The 26,079-nt window shown below is 45.5% G+C and overlaps 1 protein-coding gene across 2 annotated transcripts; it reads left to right on the top strand.

The window, feature by feature from the left end:
* Positions 1-23,422, top strand: POLA2 (DNA polymerase alpha 2, accessory subunit). 2 transcript variants are annotated; one of them, XM_087914149.1, is made up of 18 exons: positions 1-153; positions 1,096-1,220; positions 2,200-2,285; positions 2,929-2,986; positions 3,704-3,810; positions 4,192-4,373; positions 5,460-5,548; positions 5,704-5,859; positions 6,260-6,322; positions 6,651-6,693; positions 8,299-8,423; positions 9,135-9,173; positions 9,709-9,782; positions 10,563-10,668; positions 15,200-15,306; positions 18,073-18,132; positions 21,525-21,651; positions 23,047-23,422. In XM_087914149.1, exons 1-18 carry the CDS (start codon positions 54-56, stop codon positions 23,191-23,193), a joined length of 1,794 nt encoding a protein of 597 aa, XP_087770275.1. In that variant the 5' UTR covers positions 1-53; the 3' UTR covers positions 23,194-23,422. The 2 variants fall into 2 exon arrangements, with proteins under 2 accessions (XP_087770275.1, XP_087770277.1); XM_087914151.1 differs by having other exon boundaries at positions 14-153; positions 1,099-1,220.
* Positions 23,423-26,079: the final 2,657 nt, after the last annotated feature.

Below are 26,079 nucleotides of genomic sequence, written 5' to 3'. Positions count from 1 at the left end.
CCCCCCTTTTTTTCTTTCGGGAATTTTTCCTGTAGTGGCGCGAAAAGGAAGCGATGATGGGGCCGGGGATTATGGATGCTGTGGTGGCCGACCTCAAGGTCTTCGGGCTGGATTTCGCGGAGGGGGAAGACCAGGACGCCATTGCCGAGAAATGTGAGGACAAAAAAGCAAAGGGGGGAAAAAGGAGATAAAAGGGCAATGTGGAAAACCGGGCGCTAGACCTCATGAAATGTTGGAATTGGGGGCGTGGTTTAAGCCTATAAATTACCTCTTTTTACGTAGCCTTACATTACTTGTAATAAGCAACAAAAGAAGGTGGGACGGCCAGTCAATCCATGAGAAACTGTTAGTCCAAGGTAGACTGCCACTGAATGTGGAGGTTTCACGACGGCCATAAGCGGGAGCCAGATTTTGGATGAGCGATCAAGGCTGTCTGCCTTGATCACTGAAGTTCACTTTGTTCAATTCAGGGTTTGTTTTGAAGTGCGGCACACTTAACACACACACACACACACCCTCTCTCTTTGCGGGAACCCCAAATCCTATCTCGGGTTTGCCCCAACACACTTCAACTCTGAATTCACTCCCCCTTACTGACTTTTGCACAAAAGAACGCATTGCAACTTAAGCAGCTGGCAAGGGTGGTAAGACGAAGCTGGTTAACCAATAACTGGGATTGTTGTATTGATTGGTGATTTATTAGGCTTGCATACTAGGCTGGTTTCCAAGGATTGGGGGCAAGGAATAACACAAAAATAGAACAGTGAAATGAAAACAGCCACAGAAAACTGTGAGCCCAAACAGAGAAACCAACCCCAAATCCTGAAACTACAGTCCCGTTATTATCCCGTTTTATGGATTTGTTGATATATCAAATTTAGATGTAATTTATTAATAAATTCAGGTACGATTAGAATTTGGCTCTACGAATCCAGCACCTTGAATCTTTTCCGTGTACACAATTTATCTTTCTCTTCCTCTTCCTCCTCCTCCCTTCTCCCTCCCCTTGGGGAGGGACACAGGAGTGGCACTATCTCTTTCTAAGGCCTGCTGGCTTAAAAAAAGACCATTTCCTTGTTATTTACTCTCTTACAGTAGAAGAAATCTGCATGACGGGATGGGTATCGAAGTCGGAGTTAGGAAACGAGCTGGTCGCTTTTGCTATGCGCAAGGAAGCCCTTCTGTTGACTCTGGAAAACGTACTTACCTTCGAACATGAGGTTAGAGGCTTGGCCTCATTTCTAGCAATTACAGGGTGTCCTTGACTTATGACCATAATTGAGCCCCCAATTTATGTTAATTTGGTCACTCAACAAACGGTTGTAAATCAAGAACTACCTGTATTTGCACCTATGTTGCATTTTCGTCAACTTTATCTTTTCTAATCTCTTCCTTGATAGGAAGTTTACAGCCTATAAAATTCTATTCTAATTGTAAAAAAAAAATGATACTGATAAGAAGAATCTTTTCCATTATAATAAAGCTAAACTTTTCCATGGTAATAAAGCTAAACTGGTCTTTTCTATTATAATAAAGCTAAACTATAATAAGGCTAGCTATTAAGACCGTAACAACTTCAAAGTGCCTAGATTGCAACTCCCAGAATTCCCCAGCCAGCATGTTTGTGTTTTTTTTAAATTGTTTTTATTACAGTTTTCAAAAATACAAATCTTACTTAAATTCGTGACAGCGTTTTGGCATTGACAAATACATATATCCTATATGCATTATTGTATACACATCTACATTAATAATCTTAAGGTCTCTTGTGTTATTTACTATAATCCTTCTTTCTAATCTTTATATCTATTTTTTAGCCACTCATACCATTTATCCCAGGTTGCATAATATTCGGAATCCTCCTTGTCTTTCATTTCCAATGTGAGCTTATCTATTTCAGCACATTCCAATACTTTTCGTATGGCTAAATCTGTTAATAGAATAGAATAGAATAGAATAGAATAGAATAGAATAGACTATAGAATAGGGTATAGAATAGGGTATAGAATAGGGAATATAATAGGGAATATAATACAGAATATAAATCTTTATTGGCCAAGTGTGATTGGACACACAAGGAATTTGTCTTGGTGCAAATGCTCTCAGTGTACGTAAAAGGAAAGATATTCCCAGAATATTGGAACAACCAACCAGCCAACACAACCACAATTTTTTTTGGCGTTTCTTTTTTCCTTTTAGCTGCTGAGCAGGAAGATAACAAAGCCCTCCAGAAAAAAGGATGGTCGCTGGTCCAACACGGGGGATATCGGCTCCGTTCAAGACTCGTATCCTCTCTAAAGATGGGAGAACATGGCCGTGGTCCCTAGTGATCAGACAATAAGGGAGTCCTCAACTTACGACCACAAACGGAGCCCAACATTCCTAGGATTAAGCAAGATGGTTGTTAAGTGAATTTTGCCCCATTTTACGACCTTTCCTTGCTATAGTTGTTAAGTGAATCTGCCTCCTTCATTGGCTTTGCTTGTCAGAAGGTCATAAGGGGATCCCATGACCCTGGGGAATGCAGCCGTCATGAATGCGAGTCAGTTGCCGAGCACCTGAATTTTGATCACGTGACCCTGGAGATCTTAGCGGTCATAAGTGTGAAATGGTCGTAAGTGTGAAAAATGATCATAAGCCACCTTTTTTCAGTGCTGTTATAACTTCGGACAGCCACTCAATGAGTGGTTATAAGTCGAGGACAACCTGTACAAGGAGAAGAAGTGACCGTTGATTTAGAGCATAGAATAACAAGTTGGAAGGGACCCTCGAAGGTCATCTAGTCCGACTCCCTACTCACTTAGTTTTGATGTAATGAAAACGTCAATTTTGTCCATCCACCCTGGCTCGATTGAAGCGGAGCTTGTAGCTTGGTGTGATTTTTAGAGAGCAACTTATATTTAGTGGTTGAGTCTTAACTCTTCGCAGCATGGAGGTTGACGAGGAGGAAGAGGACTTGCTGGATACCTACGCATCACCTTCAAAGGTAAGCGGGTAATGGATGAGTCACGTATCTCCTTCAGGGTGGTGACTTGTGGAAGGAGATCCTTGTTGGGGACGAGGGCCCAAGAATGACACAAAACCTACTTTTGTGGCTGAAATCTCGGGATAGACTGCCTCTCAGACTGGAGGCTCTATTCTAATGATTGCAGCGAAGGTGAGCCCTCCTGGAAAAGGCCTCTGGGTGTGACAAAGTTTCTTCTGGGTGTCTCTTGCAGCCTGTTCCAGAAAGTAAGATTCAGCAAACATTTAACCGGCATGGGGAAAGCGAGGTGGCTTGATCAGCGCTGCTTGAAAAATCATTTCTTTTCTGCTGTTCATTATTTGTATTTAGAATTTTAGAGAAATAGATACGGTGGGCTTCCAACCTCCCTTTCCCTCCCTCCCTCCTTTCCCTTCCTTCCTTTCCCTGCCATTCCCTTCTTTCTTTCCATTCGCCTACTTACTTCCCCATTCTTCTTTTATTTCTTTCCTCCTTTCCGTTTCCATCTTTTCTTCCTCCTTTTTTTCTTTCTCTCTCTCTTTCCTTCTTTTCTCCGGCTTCCTTTTGTGTCGTATTATTTAGCTGGTGAGCTAGAGAGGAAGGGAAGCATTTTGCGAGAAGAAAAAAGAAAGGAACAAAGGGAATGGAAGAGGAAGGAAGGAAAATATAGAAGTAAGCAAGAGAAGAAGAAAAACAAAGATTTTTTCCCCTATTTTCCAGTCTGCTCAGAAACGGGTCATCACCACCCCAGAGAATCCCCGTTCCAAGCGGACCCTCTCCGGCCGCAGTCCCCGGCTCAACTTCTCGCCCAACAGCTTCTCGCCCAGGTAGGCCGGTTTAAAGGACCCTGACTTGTTTTCCATCCCGTTTCTGGTGAGGAGTCAAGTTCACACAACCGTTGGGCAACCATTGGCTTATCCATCCCATTGGGGAAGACTTTTAAAAATGTTTTCCTTCCTTCCTTCCTTCCTTCCTTCCTTCCTTCCTTCCTTCCTTCCTTCCTTCCTTCCTTCCTTCCCTCCCTCCCTCCCTCCCTCCCTTCCTTCCTTCCTTCCTTCCTTCCTTCCCTCCCTCCCTCCCTCCCTCCTCCTTCCTTCCTTCCTTCCTTCCTTCCCTCCCTCCCTCCCTCCCTCCCTCCTTCCTTCCTTCCTTCCTTCCTTCCTTCCTTCCTTCCTTCCTTCCTTCCTTCCTTCCTTCCTTCTCTGAAGTGCGACCCCTTCTCAAAAATACGCCACCCGGAAGAACCGAGGGGAAGTCGTGGCCTCTTTTGGATCGGCACCAGGTGCGGGACGCGCCAGATCTGCCGCTTCAGTTCAGGTGTACAACGCCTCCCATTCGCTCACCAAACCGTACAAATTCATGTTCCAGGACCTGATGGAGACCCGTGATGGTGAGTTGAGAGGGGTTTTTTTTGGAGGGGTGGGTGGAGAACCAGCATGTTTTCAAGCCTATTTGCAACCACTTCTTGTGTGATTGAGCAGGAAACTCATATAACCCTGGTCGATCATCTGTACAGGCAGTTCTTGATTTACAGCCAGTTACTTAGCAACCGGATGGATGGATGGATGGAGATAGGTAGATAGATGACGGAGAGAGAGCGGGATGGGTAGCTGGATAGATAAACGGAGAGAGAGGGGGATAGATGGATGGATAGACATGTGCAAAGATGAATGGATGCATGAATAGATGGATAGATACAGATAGAGGGAGAGGGATGGATGGATGGATGGAGATAGGTAATAGATGATAGAGAGTGGGACGATAGAGGGTGGGAGGGATAGATGGGTAGATGGATGTATAAATGGAGGCAGAGAGAGATGGATGGATGGATACATGGATATGATAGGTAGGTAGGTACCCATCCATCCATCCCTCTCTATATCCGTCCATCCATGCATGCATCTATTTATCTATGCACAAGTCTACCAATACACCCCTCTCCATATCTCTATCTATCTATCTTATCTTCATTCATCCATCTATCCAAAGATGGGATACGTATCTATCCCTATCTATCTATCTATCTATCTATCTATCTATCTATCTATCTATCTATCTATTGTCTATCTGTCTGTCTATCTATCTATCTATCTATCTATCTATCTATCTATCTATCTATCTATCTCTATTGTCTACCTATCTATTGTCTATCTATCCATCTATTGTCTATCAATCTATCGTCTATCTCTATCTTATCTGTCTGTCTGTCTGTCTGTCTATCTGCCTATCTTTCTATCGAAAGAGACAGATAGATGGATAGATGCATAGATAGAGTGACAGACATAGATAGAGATAAATGATTAGATGAAAGGCAGGCGCAGGCACGCACACATTTGGGCTGGATGGAAAAACCAGGTCTCAATTGCTTTCTTGAAACGCTGGGAAAAACAGCCGATATTTTTACGGGCAGGCTATACAAATGCTTTCGTTTTTTTAAAAATTATTTTACTTTTCTGTTATTTTCCTTCCTCGAAAGTGCTGTCCTACAAGATCGAAGAGCTGGGGGAAGATCTCAAGGCCCATTACAAAATAGACGAATTCTCCTCTCTGGTGGTGCCTGCGCAGGTATGTTAACGGGGCTACAAGCTTATAGCAAAAGTGGGGCTAAGGAGGAGGGGCAGCCCCCTTGTTCCAAGACTGCGGCCCTTTGGGGTGGGGGGTGTCTGGAAGCAAACAGCATCTCTGATTGCACTGTTGTCTTTTTTAATGCCCGCCGGAAGGAGCCTGTGACCGTCTTGGGCCAGATTGCGTGCGATTCAAATGGGAAACTGAACCCCCAATCCATCATCCTAGAAGGGGACCGCGAACACTCGTCGGGGGCTTTCATCCCCGTCGACATTTCTGAGCTCACGGATTATTCACTGTTTCCAGGACAGGTAAGAGCTTAAATCAGTGTTTTTCAACCTTGGTGGACTTTAATAATGTTCGGACTTCAATTCCCAGAATTCCTTAGCAAACATGCTTTGGAGGGGTGGATTTCAAGCGTGCATGGAGGCTGGGGGGGATTTTGAGAGTGGGGTTCACCTCTCTTAAAGCGTGCTGGCTGGGGAGTTTGGGGGGATGAAATCCATCCCTTTTAGAGCATGCTGACTGGGGGATTCTGGGAATTGAAGTCCACTCATTTTAAAACATGGAAGCTGAGGAACCCTCTATCTGTCTTAAAGCATGCTAACTGGGGGATTCTGGGAGCTGAAGTCCACCCCTCTTAAAGCAGGCTGGCTGGAGAATTCTGAGAACTGAAGTTATATATTTCCCCGCAATTTTTTAATTATCCAGGTTGTAGTCATGGAAGGAATGAACAGCACTGGCAAGAAGTTGGTTGCATCCAAACTCTATGAGGTAATTAAAATACACCGAGTTTCACTGCTCTGTCATGCTCCGTGCAACATGGATCGACATATGAATTTACAACTTGCAGTAATGATCCACTTTACAACTGGAATTGCAGGCGCAGTTATGGTTGTAAGTGGAGGATTACATGTATGTGATTTCTGTTCTAATCTCTGAAAGTTTTCATGGTCTTTTTTTTTTCCTGGAGAAGGTGACTGACTGTTCCTGAACTTGTGTATTTCCTAAGCAGGAGTGAGAAACTAGAGCCAGCAGTTGAATTTAATTGATCTCCCTGCAAATAAATAAATAAATATAAAAATATTTCCTCTCTCTTCAGGGAGTGCCTCTTCCTTTCCAGAAGCCCACAGAAGCAGCCACAGGTATGGTACCTTTTTGCCAACTTGGTTCAACCAGCTTGTGACCTTAAATACAATTCTGGCTTTTTACCGGATCTGTCTACATTAAACCATGGTTAGTGTGGAGCCATTCCCACTTGACCACGTTCACACAGCATGCTGAGACATTCCTTTGGGAGGAATGATTCATATGGGCTTTATATATTATTGCTTTGTCTCCCTTTTTAACCCTTATACACTATGCGTACATTAAATTTTCCTTTTGCACTATTTACAGTTATTGTATTTTTAAATCAGTACAAAATGCCTTGTAAACAATAATAACATAGTAATGTTAATACATTATTACGGTACGTAGTGTTATGTGTTATATATAATAACATCCATGATACAATTCTATACAAATGTATTACATTTCATATAATGTATATTACTTAATATCTTATTAACACATTTAAAAATTACAGTTAGTGTAGTGGTTTGTACTATCATAATTATTCTAAAAATGATAATAACTATAAACAATGCAGTGATTTGTTTGTATTGTCACAATAATGAGTTTTGTATCTAAAAATTACAACAGTTCTGTGGTTTGCACAATTGTTAACTTAATCCTAACAATATATTAATGATTTTTATTTCTTAAAAACTTGCAAATAAACAGTGCAATGGTTTGCCTGCACTGCCACCAACTTAATCCTTACCATATATTTAATGATCTTTATTTCTAAAAAGTTGCAAATAGTGCAATGGGTAACTTTCACTGCCATCAATAATAATGAATCATATCATCACGTTTCCATTAAATCTGGGGGGAAAATTACCCTGTGCAAGGTTTGCATGCATCTCAACTATTAATAATAATGAATAAATGTATTAAGGATGGCTGTTTCTCCAAAACTGAAAATATCTATGCAGCCTGATGATCTGCATGTTTTTATAGAATGGAATGGAATAGAATAGAATAGAACAGAATTCTTTATTGGCCAAATGTGATTGGACACACAAGGAATTTGTTTTGGTGCAAATGCTCTCAGTATTCATAAAAAGAAAAATATTTGTCATCATTATCACCATTAATAATCGTTTGCCATTAATAATCCTTTCATGATAAGGCAAAGAAACCACTCCCAAGGATTTCTCTGGGACAGAATTGGGTTTTTCTCCTCTTTCTCCCTTCCTTCCTTCCTTCCTTCCTTCCTTCCTTCCTTCCTTCCTTCCTTCCTTCCTTCCTTCCTCCCTCCTTCCCTCCCTCCCTCCCTCCCTCCCTCCTTTTCCTCCTCCTCCTCCTTCTCCTCTCCACAATCCCCATTCCCTTCAAGGACTGATAATGTTACCTAGTTGGGTCATGAAATGTTTGGAAGAAGGCAACCAAGCTAAGAAAGCATCAAAGACCCCACAATATTATTATTATTGTTGTTGTTGTTACTCCTCCTCCTCCTCTCCACAAACCCCCCTCTCTTCTAGCAGAGCACTAAGCGACTATTCCAATGATCGAGAGTTTATTTTTAGCACCATATTTGCAAAAAAAAAAACACCCCAAAACAGCAGTGATGAAGGGCCCAGAGAAAATCCTTGAAAAATCCCAGAATTGGAAAAGAAAAACCAACCCGCTTGTAATCCTTCCAGATCCGGAACCTCGGCTGGTCTTGGTTGCCTGTGGGCCCTACACCACCTCGGACAGCATCGCCTATGAGCCCATGGTGGACCTGATTGAGATCATCAATAAGGACAAGCCGGACGTTTGCATTTTGGTAATGGAGACCCTTCTGACGTCTGCGGGATTTCTTTGCTCTTTAGAAGTGACCGTTTGAAGTTACAACAGACCTACCTGGGGCCTACTTACCAACCCGATTCGAAGTTCTGGTGGTCAGGGCCTCTCCACAATCATATTGACTGTTCGTTGGACACTTGCTACATAGATGCATTATTGGTGTCCCATCACTGCCCGTTTTTGGCAAAACCACACCCCCCCAATATCCATTGAATTCACTTAACAGCTGGTATTCACTTAATGACCATCCTGTTTGCACTTAGAACCACAGTGTTCACTTAACAACTACTGCCAAAAAGCAACAACAACCCAAACCTCATAGAAACAGGTCGCTTGTGTGTTGGATTCAATTTTATAACTTTTACTTAACGACTGTAATGGACCGGTCGTTTGTTGAGGACTAGCTGTATTGCTAATTTGCAATCCATCAGCGCTACTGGGAGCTAAGGATGTTGAGAGTTGTAGTTGAGAATCGTCACAAATCTGAACCTTTGGATCCAGTTAAGTTTTCATCTCATTCGGCCAGCGTTTATGTTTTGCAAAAACCTCCTGCTGGGCGCTAATTCTTTTTTTTTCCTGCTTGCTTGATTTTTTGGGGGGGGAAATGGTGGCTACCATTCATCAATATTTGGGGTGTGTTTCCCTTCTCTGTCCATCCTCCTTAACCATGGTTTCCTTTCGTTGTTTGCAGCTCGGTCCCTTCGTTGATTCAAAGCACAAACAAGTCGAGGTGAGTGGAGAAGAGACGCAGATGTTAAAAGTTGGTGGGCTCACAAGTTTTTCGCCTCCTTGTGAGTTCAGAAGTTGGCTTGGGAGTCCAAACCAGGATACCAAATCCCTAAAAACTTCACTGGTTCTTTCCATTTCCCCCCTCCCCCCCTTCATTATTTTTCACTTGTGAACAGTACAATAAAACATACAACCTCGGCGGAATTCTGCAGCTGCTTTAAGTAAGCAAAATCAAATATCAACAAGCTGTTTGGCAGAGGGAAACGCCAAAAAAAGCAAAAACAGCTTTGTTTTCCCCCAAAAATGGATGCTGTCCAGATGTGCTGCCCCCAGCTAGTCAAAAGTAATTGTTGTGTTTGATGGGAGGTGTAGTTTCCCCCAAATCTGGAGAGCATTAAGTTGAGAAAGGTCGATGCTTGGCAGAGTCTTAAGTCATAACATGCAATTAGCTTCTGAACAACCTGATTTTAATTGGGGCGGGGGGGGGAATTGGAGATTCTACTCTTGATCAACCCACCAAATTGGTTTCTTTCTAGGAAGGGCAGTTGATCATGTTGTACGATGAGGTCTTCAAGAGGTGTTTGAAGACTATCATTGAAGGCACAAGGAGGTAAGAAATCAATTTGTTGACCTGTATTGTTTGCATCGGGGTAGCGGCGTCTTTGCCAGCTCAGTTTCGGGCAAGGAATATTTTCTTGCACCCCTGGAATAGTTGGAGGTTTAATTGGGAGGTAAAATGGAGATTCCCCACAGCTGAAAAAGGTTTTTAAAAATCTTGGTGCTCTCTGAGCTGGGTGGTTTTCTTGCAGATGTTTCATGACCCAACTAGGTAACATCACCAGTGCTAGAAGAGAGGAGGGTTGTGGAGAGGAGGTGGAGGAGGAGGACGGAGGGGTCTTTGGTGCTCTCTGAGCTGGGTGGTTTTCCGGCAGACGTTTCATGACCCAACTAGGTAGCATCATCAGTGTTAGAAAGGAGTGGGGGTTTGCACTGATCATGTTACCTAGTTGGGTCATGAAACGCCTGCAAGAAAACCGCACCAAGGACCCCACGGTCCTCCTCCTCCTCCCTTTCCTCTCCACAATCCTTACTCCCTTCTAGCACTGATGATATTACCTAGTTGGGTCATGAAACTGAGTCATTTTAAATACCAGAAACCAGCAAAAGTTGCTGTTTAGGTGACCACAGGATGCAAACAGCCATAAATATCAGTCTGTTACCAAGCAACCTAAAAAGTGTTATCATGTGACCACAAGGAGGTATGGCCATCTAAATTACAAAAAACGGGTGCTAAGTAGCTCTTGAGCTCCGTTGTAAGTTCTCCTGGTCATTAAGCGAGGACTGCATTCCTGATTCTCACAAGCTTGTGTCTCTCCTTCATCCCACACAGTGCCGGCTCCCACCTTGTGGTTGTGCCTTCATTGAGGGACGTACACCATATCTGCATTTATCCACAACCACCTTTCGTCTGTGAACTCGCCAAAGAAGACCGACAGGTAATTTCTCCACTTTTCCGACAAGCTCCCACCTCCCTCAGTCTGTTTACAGGCGGTCCTTGACCACCATTAACCCTGACATTTCCGTTTTTAAGCGGGACAGTTGTTAAAGTGAGCCTTGCCCCGTTTCACGAACTTTCTCGCCGTGGTTGTTAAATGAACCACTGCAAGCTGTTAAGTTAGTTGCCCGGTTGGTTAAGTTGAATCTTGAGTTTTGCCCCCATTTTATGATTTTTCTGGCCAATAACCCTGAAGTGAATCATTTCAGTTGTTAAGTGAGTCACCCGGTTGTTAAGTGAATCCGGCTTCCCCATCGACTTGGTGTGTCAGGAGGTCGCAAAAGAGGGAATCACTTGACCCCTGGGACACTGCCGCCGTCATAAATGGGAGTCAGTGGCCAAGCGGCTGAATTTGAATTGTTTGGCCATGGGGATGCTGCAAGCGGTCGTAAGTGTGAAAAATGGTCATATGTCACTTTTTTCAGGGCCCTTGTAACTTCGAGTGGTCACTAAATGAATAATTTAGTGTTGGGGGTTTTCAATTCAATGTGTGGAGTGTGAAGGATGTGTGTTTGTGTATTTTCATGGTCATGATGTGCACTGAAGATTATGGTGACACAAAAATAACGAAATCACAAAAGTAGAATAAATTCCCTTTAATACCTTCAACTTGGCCCCCAACGTCCAATTATCCTCGGCTGAAGATCAAACTCTTCCAAAAACAGTCTACGAAGGGAAGAAAAGCAGTCCAAACCCAAAGTACAGATAAATTAGAAATAAAAAAACCCAACACAAACCACACTGAAGCAATTAACACGGCAGGCCAGGATGATAAATTGCAGACTTTCAAAGGATAACATAGCAACCACAGTTGGGAGGATGCCAAAATCCAGATAAGCCTCAACCAAGAAAATGCACTCTTTGCTTTGAGCTGTGTGCAGACGCCCCACTTATATCCTGTTCTCCCAGCTGCAACTAATGAAGGGGGTCAGGGCCCTTTTCTCTCCCGTAAGCCACATTGCTCCCTTCTCCATTTCTCCCTGTGTGCCCCAGGATGAAGAGGGGTGGGTCTTGGTCTTCCTCTGAATGCCCAGCCGGACTGTCCCCTTCCTCCGTTTCTTCCACAGCCACCGGAGCCAAACTCCCACTCCCAGTCAGTTGCTCGATTTCCCCGTCAGAATCAGACTCCAACAAGGGCAGGCAAAGATGGTATGTCAGCTTTGGAAGCCATATTGAGGTCAAATGCTCCCACACTGCCACATTTTGTGCCCGGGAAAGAGGGAGTGGGGAATACATTGGAGTACATCTAGTTAGACTTAATAACATTCTTTTTCTGATTCAAGGTCAGGTTGTGTTGCGCATAAGTGAGAGGACGTCTGAAGTTGGGACGGATGGTGATTGGGGCATGTGATGCGATGATGATGGGTGCAGGGGATGGGTTTTGTAGTTTTTACCTATTGCAAGGAAACCCGGAACTTCCAGATTCGGGATTCCCCAGTTGTGCCAAGTTTACTATCCAAAATAAAAAGAACTTTGGTGAAGATCTCTGCCTCGGAGTAATTGGTTGGAGCGTCAGCTGGAATGCTGACATGGTGTTTGATTTCCTTGTACGAGGCGCAATGACAATAAACTAAACTAAACTAAACTAAAACTGTAAGTCGAGGGCTATCTGTGTTTGAATTGGTCACTAAACGAACCGTTTGTAAGTCGAGGACCACCTGTATAATTACTTACAACTGTTCATTGAGTGACCGAAGTTACCACGCTACTGAAAAAGGGGCTTTTTTCACACTTAACGACCGTTGCAGCATCCCCATGGCCACGCGATCACAATTCAGATGCTTGGCAGCTGACTCGTATTTACGACGGCCACAGTGTCCCGGGATTCTGTGGTCCCCTTTTGCGACTTCCTGACAAACAAAGCCAACGGGGAAACCGGGTTCACTTAACATCCACGTGACTAACTTAACAACGGCAACGATTCACTTAACAACCGGGGCAAAAATGGTCGTAAAACGGGGCAGAACTCACTTAACAAAGGACTCCCCTGGCAACAGGAATCTTGGGATCGATTATGGTCGTAAGTCAAGGACTTGCTTAGTTTAGAGCTGCTTAGGTTTCCGCAAAGGTTGATTGGATTGGCCCAAATTCTAAAGAACCATTGGATTTGCAAGAAAGCCACCAATTGATGCAGGCCGGTGATGCCTTTTCTTTGCCTCCTTGTTTTGCTTTGTAAGAAGAAAGTAAGTATTTCAAGCACCTTTTTCTGTGTGTGTGCAAACATTTAACGTAACCGTCAGCCGGAAATCTGATGTTTGCAAAGAGAATTTGAAGCCAAAATAATCCGATGCCGAAAAGTGTTGGCTGGATGGTTTGATTTTTTTGAGAACTTGTCCGGTGATTTCCTTCCAATTCATTTGATAAGAAAAAAACATTGATTCAGACCAGGCTTTTAAACTCTTAAGATTTAAAGGCCAAATTTTAATTTTTGGATTTGCAGGTGTTGGCTTTTTTTTCTTTTTCTAGCAACGGAGATTCCAGGTGTTCCCAACAGGTGCTGCTGAGCTCCAGCTGGTTCAGAGCCACCAGCAGGGGGCGATAGTGCTTACTTTTTGGCTTTGACTTGCCAAAAAAAATAAATGAATGGGTTTTTTGTTTTTTCTCAAGAAAAGCTAAGAATTTCCTGTCCTTCGGATGAGAAATTGAAGATGTTTTTCCGGGAAAGGCCAAGGCAACAGAGTGACTCAGGCTTTAGTGCAAAGCGTCACCAGTTTGGAAGGGGGGAAATTATTGTGATTTTCTTTTCCCCTTTCAAGTTTCCGTCCTTGCTGGTTGCATTTTATTTTATTTTTTACAAATTCTTCCTCTGCTTTGCTGTCCCTTTTATCTTACATTTTCATCCAGGGTTGGACATTTACACGACTTTTTCTTTTATGGCAAAAAGTGGCCAGGAGGCCCAGGAATTTTCTTTTGGGAGATACTTCACGCTGAAACAAGATTTCTAAGAAAGCTGTTAAGAGTCAGCCATAAAATAGCTTTTTGTTCTGGAGTTTAGAGGCCAAATGACATATCACGAAAGGAAAGAGGCTTCAGGAGGGAGGAGGAAAAAAAAAACGGAAGTTTTGCCTGGAAAATGGAGGTTTTGCCTGGATGGGGCAATTGTATTGGAGGCTGTCAGAAATGGTGTAGGGTCTCCTGCTTGGGCGAGAGGTTGGACTAGATGACCTACAAGGTCCCTTCCATCTCTGACTATCTGTTAGGCTGCAGAATTCTGCAAGTTGAAGTCCCACAAGTCTTAAAAAGTTGCCAAAAGTTGAAGACCTTTGCTTATACCTGTGTTTCCCCCGAAAATAAGACCCTGTCTTATATTTTTCCCCCCACCAAAAAAAGGCACCAGGTCTTATTTTCAGGGGTTGTCATCCACTGACTAACCTCACTTACGTGCATCGCTCCGGCCTCCTTTTCGCTGTCAGAGGCCTTCGGGAACTTCTTCTGTGGCCGGCAAGGCTTTCCTGAAGGCCTCTGCAGCCAATAACAGAGCTCAGGATCGATCCAGAGCTTTGTTCTCAGCCATAGAGGCCTTCAGGAAAGCCTTGCCGGCCTTGCTGGCTGCAGAAGAAATGGGCCGGCAAGGCAGATGTCAGGGTGTGCGAGGCCTGGTTACAACTGTCCAAAGGTAAGTAGTAGGGCAGCTCCACCAGCACCCCATCCTCACCCTAGCTTAATTTTTACTCCAGAGTGGACAGGATCTTAATTAGGGCTTATTTTGGGCGCACGTGTAAAAATCAAGCTAGGATTTACTTTCAGGGTAGGTCCTATTTTCAGGAAAACAGGGTAGAAACTTTGCTAAAGTTCTTGAAAGGGGAAATGGGCAACTTTCATCCTGGCTGTGGGGTGTGGGTTTTTGTTCGGAGCCGGCTGGGGGATTCTGGGAATTGAAGTCCCCCCCCCCCCATGCCTTCCCAATGGCCACGGTTGAGAAATGGGGCGTTTACATCTCCTTTTCAGAAAAGGCAGACAAGGAACTCGGGTGTGCCGTCAGAAACACACACAAACACACCCGCCCTTTTCTCAAAAGCGGCAAGCCGAGGGGATTCCCTCCTCTTGAGACAGATCCAAGTACAGCAGGAAGACACCAGGGGCAACCTTGGGCTGCGAGGCTGTTTATTTTGCTGGGTCAATCCCCTCGGGAAATACCGTACATCCCTAAATCATAATTACTCAAGCAGTGAAATTCCCCAGCTCAGAATTAACCACGTCCTGTGGCTGTCGAAAGAAAGTAGACCTGGGGGTGGTTTGCGACTTCCATGTCGTAGAATCCCACGCTAGCTGAGGAATCCTGGGAGCTGAGATTCCAGCACTTTTGGAAGAATGTTGGCCTGGGGAATGTTGGCTTGATCGTCAGAGCCAGTCAAGGTTTAGAAAATCTCACTTAACTCCGTAGTTACTTTGGCGACGGCATTCAGAAAAAGTTTGCTGAATTAATGCCTCTTTACTGGTGTCTTTTTTTTTTTCACCTCCAAACTCCACAGCGAGTGCTCTTCGTCCCCGATCCCTGCACCTTAGAGATCGACGGGGTGATTTTCGGCTTAACCTCGGTGGATTTGCTCTTTCACATGGGAGCGGAAGAAATCAGCCGGTAAGATCCTTGCAAAAAATGTTCCGTTGCACACAGGCGAGCGAGCGACGAAGGGCGAAAGATTTTACCCGGTCCAAAATTTTTATTTGTTTTTAAGAAAGCATAAAAAGGTAAAAGGTTCCCCTCGCGCATACGTGCTAACCGTTTTCCGGCTCTAGGGGGTGCTGCTCATCTCCGTGACAAAGCCGAAGAGCCAGCGCTGTCCGAAGACGTCTCCGTGGTCTTGTGGCTGCCAGGATTAAACACAGAAAGTGCACGGAGCGCTGTTCCCTTCCCACCAAAGGAGTCCCCATTTTTCTACTTGCATTTTTTATGTGCTTTTGAACTGCTAGATTGGCAGAAGCTGCTGGGACAAGGAACGGGAGCTCGCTCCGTTACGTGACGCTAGGGATTCGAACTGCCAACTTTCCTAATCGACAAGCTCAGCGTCTTAGTCACTGAGCCACCGCTACACACAAAAAAATCCTAAATGTAAAATAGGGGAGGAAAAGTGAAAGAGAGAAAAGGGTAGAAACAGGGGAAAAAGGAAAAAAGAAAGAGGATTGACTTCCGAATCCTTTTGGGGCAGTCGAAGTAGATTCAGGTAGTCCTTGACATACAACAGTTCGTTTAGCAACCGTTCAAAGTTACGACATTACGGACAAAAGTGACTTATGACCGTTTTTCACCCTTATGACCATTGCAGAATCGGGATAATCAAAATTCAGAGACTTGGCAACGGACTCCTATTTATGACGGTCGCAGTGTTACGACAGCAGCGGGGGGAAAAAAGGGTGTTTGGACCGTTTTTTTCACACTTAACGGCCGTTTCAGCACCACCATGGTGACATGACCTTGGCAACTGACTCACAATTATGATGGTTGCAGCATGCCGGGGTCCTGTGATCCACTTTTGCGACCTCCTGACACACACAGTCCTTGAGGGTAGCCGGATTCGTTTAACAACGATGTGAATCACTTAATGATGGCAGGGATTCCTTTGTGGCAAGAAATGACATTATTAAACGGGGTGAAAACTCGCTCAACGAACGTCTCACTTAGCAACGGGAACGTTGGACTCAACGGCAGTCGTAAGTCAAGGACTACCTATGGGAAACGAATATTTTTTGTTCTATGACTATTCTCGATTTTTAGCCTAGAAAACAAGCCGGCTAACACTACTGCCCCCTCCTTGCTGTGTGTGTGTGGGGGGGTGAGCGTGTCAATTGGGCTCTTGCACAATCCCAGTTGCACAAGCCGAAAAAACACTGATCTGGAGGGAGCAACGAGTGTGAGAGAAAAATGCCGTCCCTCGCACAGGCTGGGATCAAAAGTGACTCACACACGGCTCACAAGCGACAGGAGGAAGAGAAAGAAACTTGGAAGTGGGTGTGTGTGTGTGAGGGGGGGTCATCGGCGGCTCTCCCAGACGGTCAAAAAGTTTGCATGACTTCCGGAAACGTTGCACTGCCTTTGCAAGTTAGTCCTCGACTTCACGGCCAGGATTTCCCGTTGCTAAGCGAGGGCGGCGGTGAAGGGAATTGCGCCCGATTGGATGGCCTCTTTTTTTCCCCATTATTGCAGGTGGTCCTCGACTTAACAGCCCCCCAAAATGTCTGCGGCTGAGCGAGGAACGTTGTTCGGATTCTTCTGCTCCGTTTTACGACTTGCTTCCTGTCGTGTTTTGTGAAGTGAATCCCTGCGGTTTTTAAGTCAGTCACGCGGTTCTTAAGCGAATCTGGCTTCCCCGCTGAGTATGCTTGCCGGAAGGTCACTAAAAGAGGATCTTGTGATGCCTTCTTAAAAAAAGAGAGAGAGATGAACTCTTTTGTCTGGAGCAAATGTGATAAAGGTGTTTTTTTTTAAAATAACACTTCGATTATCCATGACTAAGCCGTGGGCGTCAGCAAGTAAATGTTGTGACTAACATATGAGGAGGTTTGCAAAAAAATAAAAATAAATAAATGTGACTACGTTTCTCTGACCTCACACAAGATAAGGCATCTTTTAGTGACCCAGCAGGATTGCAGTACAGACGGATGCAAAAACGTTTTTCCCCTATTTTCCGTGGAAGTTTTGGTGTGGGCGTGTGTTGGTTAATTTTAAAAAGGTGTTAATTGCAACGATTCAGAACTTAAAATGGAGCATCGCACGAACAGAATAAATATATGCAATAGGTAGAACAACCGAGTTGGTCCAATTAGTACTATTGTTATGTGATTAATATTGATACTAAGATTACCATTATGATTATTGTCATATCTCCATTCAAAACTAATTATACCCGGATAATACGCTGTTCAGAGAGATATGGAGTGTTTATGTGTATAAAAAAGAAAAATGTATTAATAAAACCGTAACTCTTCCATCCTTCCGAGGTGGGTAAAATGAGGACCCAGATTGTTGGGGGCAAAGGCTGACTCTGTAAACCGCTTAGAGCCCTGTAAAGCACTGTGAAGCGGTATATAAGTCTAAGCGCTATTGCTATATATATTTTTTTAAAAGAATGACAGAGTTGGAAGGGACCTTGGAGGTCTTCTAGTCTAGCCCCTGGCTCAGGTAGGAAAAGTCAACGGATAAAATCATGGGTTTGTTTAAGAGCCAAGTTTAATCCTCCTTTTGAGAAACAGTTTTCTAAGCCATCAACTTCATCCCTTCCTACATTTTATCCTCCACACAACCCTGTAAGGTAGGCCAGCCCCGAAGTCTATTCAGCAAATTCTTAATTTAATTTTTTTTTTCACCTTTCTTGCTCTGTTTTTTTTTTTTTTTTTCACCCCTGCTCAGCTCTTCCAATCTTCAGGATCGTTTTTCCCGAATTCTCAAACACATCCTGACTCAGCGGAGGTAAGCCACTTTGGAACGTGGTTTGTGTTTTGTTCTAGAATTTGCCGCCTGCCACGAAAACAGACACACCCCAACTGCAGTTTGTGTCCATGCTGGGCCCAGGGGAGGATTGGGATTTAAAGGGAGGCTTTCTGCCTCCTCAAACAATGTATGGGACAAAGGGAGATTCTAGTCCTCATGGTTATGAATAGAGCATTGGTTCATAATATTAAAAAACAAATCTATGCTCAATTAGCTGTAGCTTGGTGAAGTTTCAAACGTGGCTTTTCAGGAAATGGGCCGAGAAAAGAACTAAATCTTCAGACATACAAAAAAGCTTCATAGGATTGAGAGGAAGGAAGGAAGGGAGGGAAGGGGGAAGGAAGGAAGGAAGGAAGGAAGGAAGGAAGGAAGGAAGGAAGGAAGGAAGGAAGGAAGGAAGGAAGGAAGGAAGGAAGGAAAGGGAGGAGGGAGGAAGGAAAGGGAGGAGGGAGGAAGGAAAGGGAGGAAGGAAAAGTTAAAGGGGAGAGGTAGAAAATGGAAGGTGGAAAAAGAGAAGAAAAGAAGAGGAAGGAAAAGAGGGAGAAAGAAGAAAGGAAGGAAAGAAGAGATAGGAAAGAAAGGAAAAGGGAGGGAGAAAGGAAAGAAGGAAGAAAAGGAAAAAAGAGATAAGGAAGGGGAAAAAAGGGAATGGAGGGAGGGAGAAAGAAGGGAGGGAGAAAGGAAAGAAAAGGAAGGAGGGAAAAGAAAGGAAAAGGGAGGGAGAAAGAGAGGGAAAGAAGGAAGGAAAGAAGAAATAAGGAAGGAAGGAAAAAGGTGGGAGGGAGAAATCAGACCATGCTGGCCAGAGGGTGGGAAAGGCCACGATGTCACCCCTGTGCGCCCCTAAAAGACGACCCTCTACATCTTGGTTTATTTCTTGGGCCAAACCATCATGCTTTGTTTGGTTTTGCTTCCATGTGCCTTACAAACTCCGCCATTCTGGTTTGTAAACGTGATTGACTTGACCTGATCCGATAACCTCCACCCATCGCAGGTGACGGACAAACCACCTTGAAATAAGCCACGGCTTGCTGGGGTCCTCTCATTCCACCCCATAACACTCTCTCCCTCTCTCTCCCTTCCCTCCCTCCTCTCTTTCTCTCCTCCTCCCCCTCTTCTCTTTCTCTCCTCTCTTTCTCTCCCCCCTTCTCTCTCTTCTCTCTCCCCTCTCCTCTCTCTCCCTTCCCTCTCTCTCTCTTCTCTCTCTCTCTCCTCTCTCTTCTCTCTCTCTCCCTCTCTCTCTCCCTTCTCTCTCTTTCTCCTTCTCTCTCTTTCTCTCCCTCTCTCTCCTCTCTCTCTCCTCTCTCTCCCTCCTCTCTCCCTTCCTCTCTTTCTCTCCCTCCCTCCTTCTCTCTTTCTCTCTCTCCCTCTCTCCCTTCCTCTCTTTCTCTCCCCTCTCTCTCTCCCTTCTCTCTCTCCCCTTCTCTCTTTCTCTCTCCTTCCTCCTTTCTCTCTCTCTCTCTCCTCTCTCTCTTCCCTCTTTCTCTCTCTCTCTCCTCTCTTCTCTCCTCCTTCTCTCTCCCTTCTCTCTTTCTCTCCCTTCCTCTCTTTCTCTCTCTCTCTTTCTCCCCCCTCTCTCCCTCTCTCTCTCTCCTCTCTCTTCCTCTCTCTCTCCCTTCCTCTCTTTCTCTCCCCTTCTCTCTCTCTCCCTCTCTCTCTCTCTTTCTCCCTCTCCTCTCCTCTCTCTCTCTCTCTCTCTTTCTCTCTCTTTCTCTCTCTCTCTTTTCTCTCCCTCCTCTCTCTCTCCCTTCCTCTCTTTCTCTCCTCTCCTTTCTCTCTCCCTTCTCCTCTCCCTTCCTCTCTTTTCTCCTTCCTCTCTCTTTCTCTCCCTCTCTTTCTCTCCCCGCTCTCTCTTTCTCTCCCTCTCTCTCCTTCTCTCTCTCCTCCTCTCTCTTTTCCTCTCTCCCTCTTCTCTCCTCTCTCTCTCTCTCTCTCTCTCTCCTCTCTCTCTCTCTTCTCTTTTCTCTCTCTCTTTCTCTCTCTTCTCTCTTCTCTCCTTCCTCTCCTCCTCCTCTCCTCTCTCTCCCTCTCTCTCTCTCCCTCTCTCTCCTCCCTCTCTCTCCCTTCCTCTCTTTCTCTCCCTTCCCTCTTTCTCTCCTCTCTCCTCCCTCTCTCCTTCTCTCTTTCTCTCCCTCTCTCTTTCTCTCCCTTCCTCTCTCCCTTCTCTCTTTCTCTCCCTTCCTCTCTCTTTCTCTCTCCCTCTCTTCTCCCCGCTCTCTCTCCTCTTTCTCTCCTCCCTCCCTCTCTCTCCCTTCCTCTCTTTCTCTCCCTTCCTCTCTCTTTCTCTCTCCCTCTCTTTCTCTCCCCGCTCTCTCTCCTCTTTCTCTCCCTCTCTCCCTCTCTCTCCCTTCCTCTCTTCTCTCCCTTCCTCTCTTTCTCTCCCTCTCTCTTTCTCTCCCTTCCTCTCTCTCCCTTCCTCTCTTTTCTCCCTCCTCTCTCTTTCTCTCTCCCTCTCTTTCTCTCCCCCCTCTCTCTCCCTTCCTCTCTTCCTCTCCCTCCCTCCCTCTCTCTCCCTTCCTCTCTTTCTCTCCCTCTCTCTTTCTCTCCCTTCCTCTCTCTCCCTTCCTCTCTTTCTCTCCCTTCCTCTCTCTTTCTCTCTCCCTCTCTTTCTCTCCCTCGCTCTCTCTCTCTCTCTCTCTCTCCCTTTCTCTCTCCCTCTCTCTTTCTCTCCCTTTCTCTCTTTCTCTCCCTTCCTCTCTCTCCTTTCCTCTCTTTCTCTCCCTTCCTCTCTCTTTCTCTCCCTCCCTCCCTCCTCTCTCTCCCTTCCTCCTCTCTTTCTCTCTCTCTCTCTCTCCCTTCCTCTCTCTTTCTCTCCTCTCTCTCTCTTCTCTCCCTCTCTCTCCTTCTCTCTCTCTCCCCCCTCTCTCTCCCTTCCTCTCTTCCTCTCCCTCCCTCCCTCTCCTTCTCTCCCTCCCCTTCCTATTTCCCTCCTCCCCTCTCTCTCTCTCTCTCTCTCTCTCATTCGCATTCTGTACATGTTCCCAAGAGAACTTCTGATGCCAGCTACCCTCGAGTTGACCAGCCCAGAAACACAGCTGCTTTTCCTTGGGGTGTGTGTGTGTGTGCGCGTGTGCGTGTGTAGAAACGTGCCGCTGGCCGGTCTTGGGTACACTGGCCTTTTTTTTGGCCCTGAGGTTTGAGATGCCGACCCTCAGGCGGGGGGGGGGGATCCTGGAATGAGAGCGGCAGCCGCACCGTGGCAAAAGCCCAGCTTGGCATCACGTTGGTCCTCGATGGGTAGAGGAGAGGAAACAGCTGCCGGGCGTGGCCTGGAACGCCAAGCCAAAGGTTGGGCAAAGCATTTGGGGGCTATAACTCAAACTCTTCTCTCTCTCCCCCCCCCACTTTTTTTTTTAAATAATTCTTAACAGCTACTATCCTCTCTACCCGCCCCCCGAGGACATGATGGTGAATTACGAGCACTTCTACCCCTACGCCTCTCTGCCCGTCACGCCGGACCTCTTGATCACCCCCTCCGACCTGAAATACTTCGTTAAGGTGGGGAAGATGCCAGCTATGAGCTGAGCTGGGGGGGGGAGAAATATTAGGAAGGCAGCCCCACCCTTGGGGGCCCTTCGTGCACGGATACCTAAGCTCTTGGGCTGGGCTCCTAAAAATAACCCAAGATTCCAGTCCTCACGGTTTTTCTGTGGAAGGATGGGCTCAGATAGCCAGCACTGAGGGCGACGGGGTGTCTCATGCCACGTGGGAGGGGGTGGTACGTGGGGTGAGGGGGGCACAGGGCCGCCAGGGGGGGAGAAAACTCCCCCCCCCCCCTGTGTTAATTGCCGGATCAAATTTGGGGACTCCATGCCGGGCAAATGGTGTCCTTTGCTGAGTTTGAAGCTTCCTTGATTCCACGTCGTGGGATTCTCAGGGTCACTTATGGGGGGTGGAGGTGAGGAAACGAACGCGTCTCTTAAGCCAGAGCAGGGGGGTTGGTCTAGATGACCCACAAGGTCCCTTCCAACTCTCCGTTAATCTGTTAAGCTCCTCCGCTTTCGAGACTGTTTATCTTAGAAAGACGAGGGGCAGGGCAGTTTGGGGAAGCGGGTATTCGTACTCCTCGGCTTACGACCACAGTTGGGTTCAAAATTCCTGTAACTAAGCAAGGCGGGTCGTTCGCCGAGTGGCACCCCCCCCCCAAATCCCCCCCCACCCCCGCATTTACAACAGTTTTTGCCACGGTTGTTAAGCAAATCATTGCAATTCACGCGCAAAGTAAAATTTGGGCGTGAGTCGCTTTAACAACCGCCTTGCTTAGCAGGGGAAATGGTGACCGTAAGTTGAGGACTTACTTGTGTTGCAACCCCAAAGAGCTCATCCCTGAATGTTCAACTGGATTTTCTGCGCCCGTAAAATCACCATCGCTATGAATTATTATGAAATAACAGGAAAAGGTCCAGCTCAAATGAGTGTTTGGATGCCTCCCTCAACATAATCTCATCCAACCCAGGTTCCTGCGAACAATCTTGGTTTAAAGCCATGAATAATCTTGGTTTAAAGCCATGAACAATCTTGTTTTAAAGCCACAAACAATCTTGGTTTAGAGCCATGAACAATCTTGGTTTAAAGCCATGAACAATCTTGGTTTAAAGCCATGAACAATCTTAGTTTAAAGCCACGAACTATCTTGTTTTAAAGCCACAAAAATCTTGGTTTAAAGACACGAACAATCTTGGTTTAAAGCCACGAACAATCTTGTTTTAAAGCCACCAACAGTCTTGGTTTAGAGCCACAGACAATCTTGGTTTAAAGCCATGAACTATCTTAGTTTAAAGCCACGAACAATCTTGTTTTAAAGCTACAAACAGTCTTAGTTGAAAGCCACGAACAATCTTGGTTTAAAGCCATGAACAATCTTGGTTTAAAGCCTTTCGCCTTCTCCTTTAGGACGTTTTGGGGTGCATCTGCATTAACCCCAGCCGGCTGACAAAAGGACAAGTCGGGGGCAGCTATGCGCAGCTCTGGGTCCAGCCACAGGTCCCTGGGGCCCAGCGGAAGAGCCCGTGCATCGCCGCGCAAGTGATCAAGATCTAACCAGGTTCCGGCAACACCTGAAGCCTTCAAGAGAACGAGCTAAAGGACTCTTTCCTTCTCCAGCAACCTGCAGATCCCCAAAGTCTGAGCAACCCAAACATCTGGCATCTCCTTAAGTTTCTTGATGGGTCTCTGCAGCTGGATGACGTCTCCATCATTATTCCGGATAATTTTTTTTTATCCAAGCCTGTTTCTGATATCAGCATATATAAATATATGAATTTGTTGATTTGGGTTAGGTTCAAATCCTGTTTCTCAGCGAGCCCTATGGAATCTAGATTGCCCCACAAATGAAGTTTTGGCAGATGTTCAATGGGCTGCTTTGATTCTCAAAGGAAGAGAATTCTGGGAGTGGAAGTCCACCCCTCTTAAAGCAAGGGGGATTCTGGGAGTTGAAGTCCATTTATCTTAAAGCAGGCTGGTTGGGGAATCCTGGGAGTGGAAGTCCACCTATCTTAAAGCATGCTGGCTGGGGAATTCTGGGAGTTGAAGTCCACCCATCTTAAAGCACGCTGGCTGGGGAATTCTGGGAGTAGAAGTCCACTTATGTTAAAGCAGGCTGGCTGGGGAATTCTGGGAGTTGAAGTCCACCTATCTTAAAGCATGCTGGCTGGGGAATTCTGGGAGTAGAAGTCCACCCATCTTAAAGCAGGCTGGCTGGGGAATTCTGGGAGTGGAAGTCCACTTATCTTAAAGCATGCTGGCTGGGGGATTCTGGGAGTTGAATTCCATCCCTCTTAAAGCAGGCTGGCTGGGGAATTCTGGGAGTGGAAGTCCAAACATCTTCATATTTTCAAGATGGAGAAAACCTGCTTTAATCATGGTGCTGCAGTGATTTTCATTACATAAATTTCATAAAAGTTTCCAGCTGTCCATTTGATGCAGAAAATCTTAATTTCAAAGTACACTCATAGGAGTAGAGCAAATATAAAATCCCAGTGTTGAGTTTAGCCATGATTTTTGATCTGATCCGTTTTTAAAAGCCTGGTCGAAATCCAATTTGGTTCCCCCACCCCAAATCTCTATGCCTGCAAAGCTGCCTAACTCCAAATCAATTAAATAACAATTAGCAAATTGTTTGAAAGTGAACCTTAAACTTCAGGCCTGCCTGAATCCGAGACCTTTGCAAAATTCAGGGACTGCTTTATAAAATGTGGGCTGCTTTATAAAATTTCTGCCGCTAAGCGAAGAGGTTGTTAAGTGAGTTGGGCCCAATTTTACGACCTTTTTTTTTGCCACGGCTGTTCAATGAATCCCTGTGATTGTAAAGGGATCACCTGTTTATTAAGCAAAAATTGGTTTCGATCCGGATGAAAACCTTGCTGAATTTCGCTCCTCCTCCTCTGACATTTTATAATAATTTTTTCTGGAGCACAGCCCAGTAATGTTAATAAGAGATTTGGCTCTCGGCCTATCAGATAACGTGCTCCAATTTTCAGCGAGTGTGTTTATTTTCGAGGAAGAGGCATCCACGCAGTGAGAGTTTAATAGAAGCAATTAAAAAGGCGCCTTGGCGTCAGACGCAGGTTTGAAAACTCGGTGAGAAGTTTAATTCTATTTCCTTCCTGTCATGAATAAATTCGCCCCCTTTTGGCACCTGAGTGCCAGTCCTTGCGTTGCATTTTGCAGTGTTGACTTGGCAACGAAGGTGGGGTGATGAATTTGGTTTTTAGGTCGGGGTAGAAAAAGACATTTTTCTTTCCTTGGTACAGGTAGTCCTTGACTTACGACGGCAGTTGAGACCAGGATTTCTGCTGCTAAGTGAAGAGGTGGTTAAGTGAGTTGGGCCCAATTTTACGACCTTTTTTGCCACGGCTGTTCAATCAATCCCAGTAAAGGGATCACCTGTTTATTAAGTAAAAGTAAGAAGGGAGGGAGAGGACGGGGAGGAAGGAAAAGAAAAGGTGTGGGAGGAAGGAAGGAAAATGGAGAGAAGGAAAAGACGCAGGGAAAGAAGGAAGAAAGGAAGAGGGAAAGAAGAAAGGAAAAGACGTAGAGAAAGAAAAGTAAAGAAAGGGAAAGAAGGGAAGGAAAGGAAGGAAAAGACAGAAAAGTAAAGGAAGGGAAAGAAGGAAGGAGGAGGGAAAGAAAAGGAAGAGAAGAAAAGATTCAGAGAAAGGAAAGGGGAAAAAAGGAAGGAAGAGGGAAAAGGGGAAAGAAAAAGGAAGAGAAAGAGGAAAAGGGAGAGAAGGAAAAGAGAGAAAGAAGGAAATGACAAAAGTAAAGGGAAAGAAGAAAGGAAGAGGGAAAAGAAAGGAATAGAAGGAAAAGAGAAAGGGAAGGAAGGAAAAGATACAAAAAGGAAAAGGGAGAGAAGGAAAAGACGCAGAGAAAGCAAAGGGAAAGAAAAGGCAGGAAAAGGGGGAAAAAAGGAAGAGATGGGAAAGAAAAGAAGAAAGGGAAAGATACCGCGAAAGAAGAAAAGGGAGGAAAGGAAAAGACACAGAGAAAGAAAAGGAAGGGAGAGGGAAAGAAGGAAAAGTAGAGGGAGGGAAAGAGGGAGGGAAGGAAGGAAAAACTGGAACAGGATCAGGGTCGTGTTCTGGTTTCTGGCTTTTCCAAGAAAAATAATCTCATTTCCTCCACTGGACTCCTCATGCCTGATCCTCTGACGTTTCGTCCTCCCCCACCAGCCTCCGGGGCAGGCTGCCTGCTCCTCCCCACCTCTGCACCAAGAGCCAGGTGCCGCCTTTCCGTGGTCGCTGCCGCTGCCTCCTGGCCCGAAGGAGCTTCCCGCGATGGCCGCCTGTCGAATTCCTTTCCCTCCGAGTCATCCTTCCTTCTTGGGGCCCGAAGGCGGCTTTGTGCAATGCACGGTTGGTTTCCCCATTGCCAAAGCCCCTGCCAACAACCGGCAACATCTGCCCAAACAGCTGCGTTCTTTTC

The sequence above is a fragment of the Pseudonaja textilis genome, chromosome 16 (assembly GCF_049901715.1).
Source record: "Pseudonaja textilis isolate UNSWEBS1 chromosome 16, rPseTex1.2, whole genome shotgun sequence".
Classification (NCBI taxonomy): domain Eukaryota; kingdom Metazoa; phylum Chordata; class Lepidosauria; order Squamata; family Elapidae; genus Pseudonaja; species Pseudonaja textilis.
Note: the sequence above shows the minus strand (reverse complement) of the source record. Positions and strands in the feature narration are given on the sequence as shown.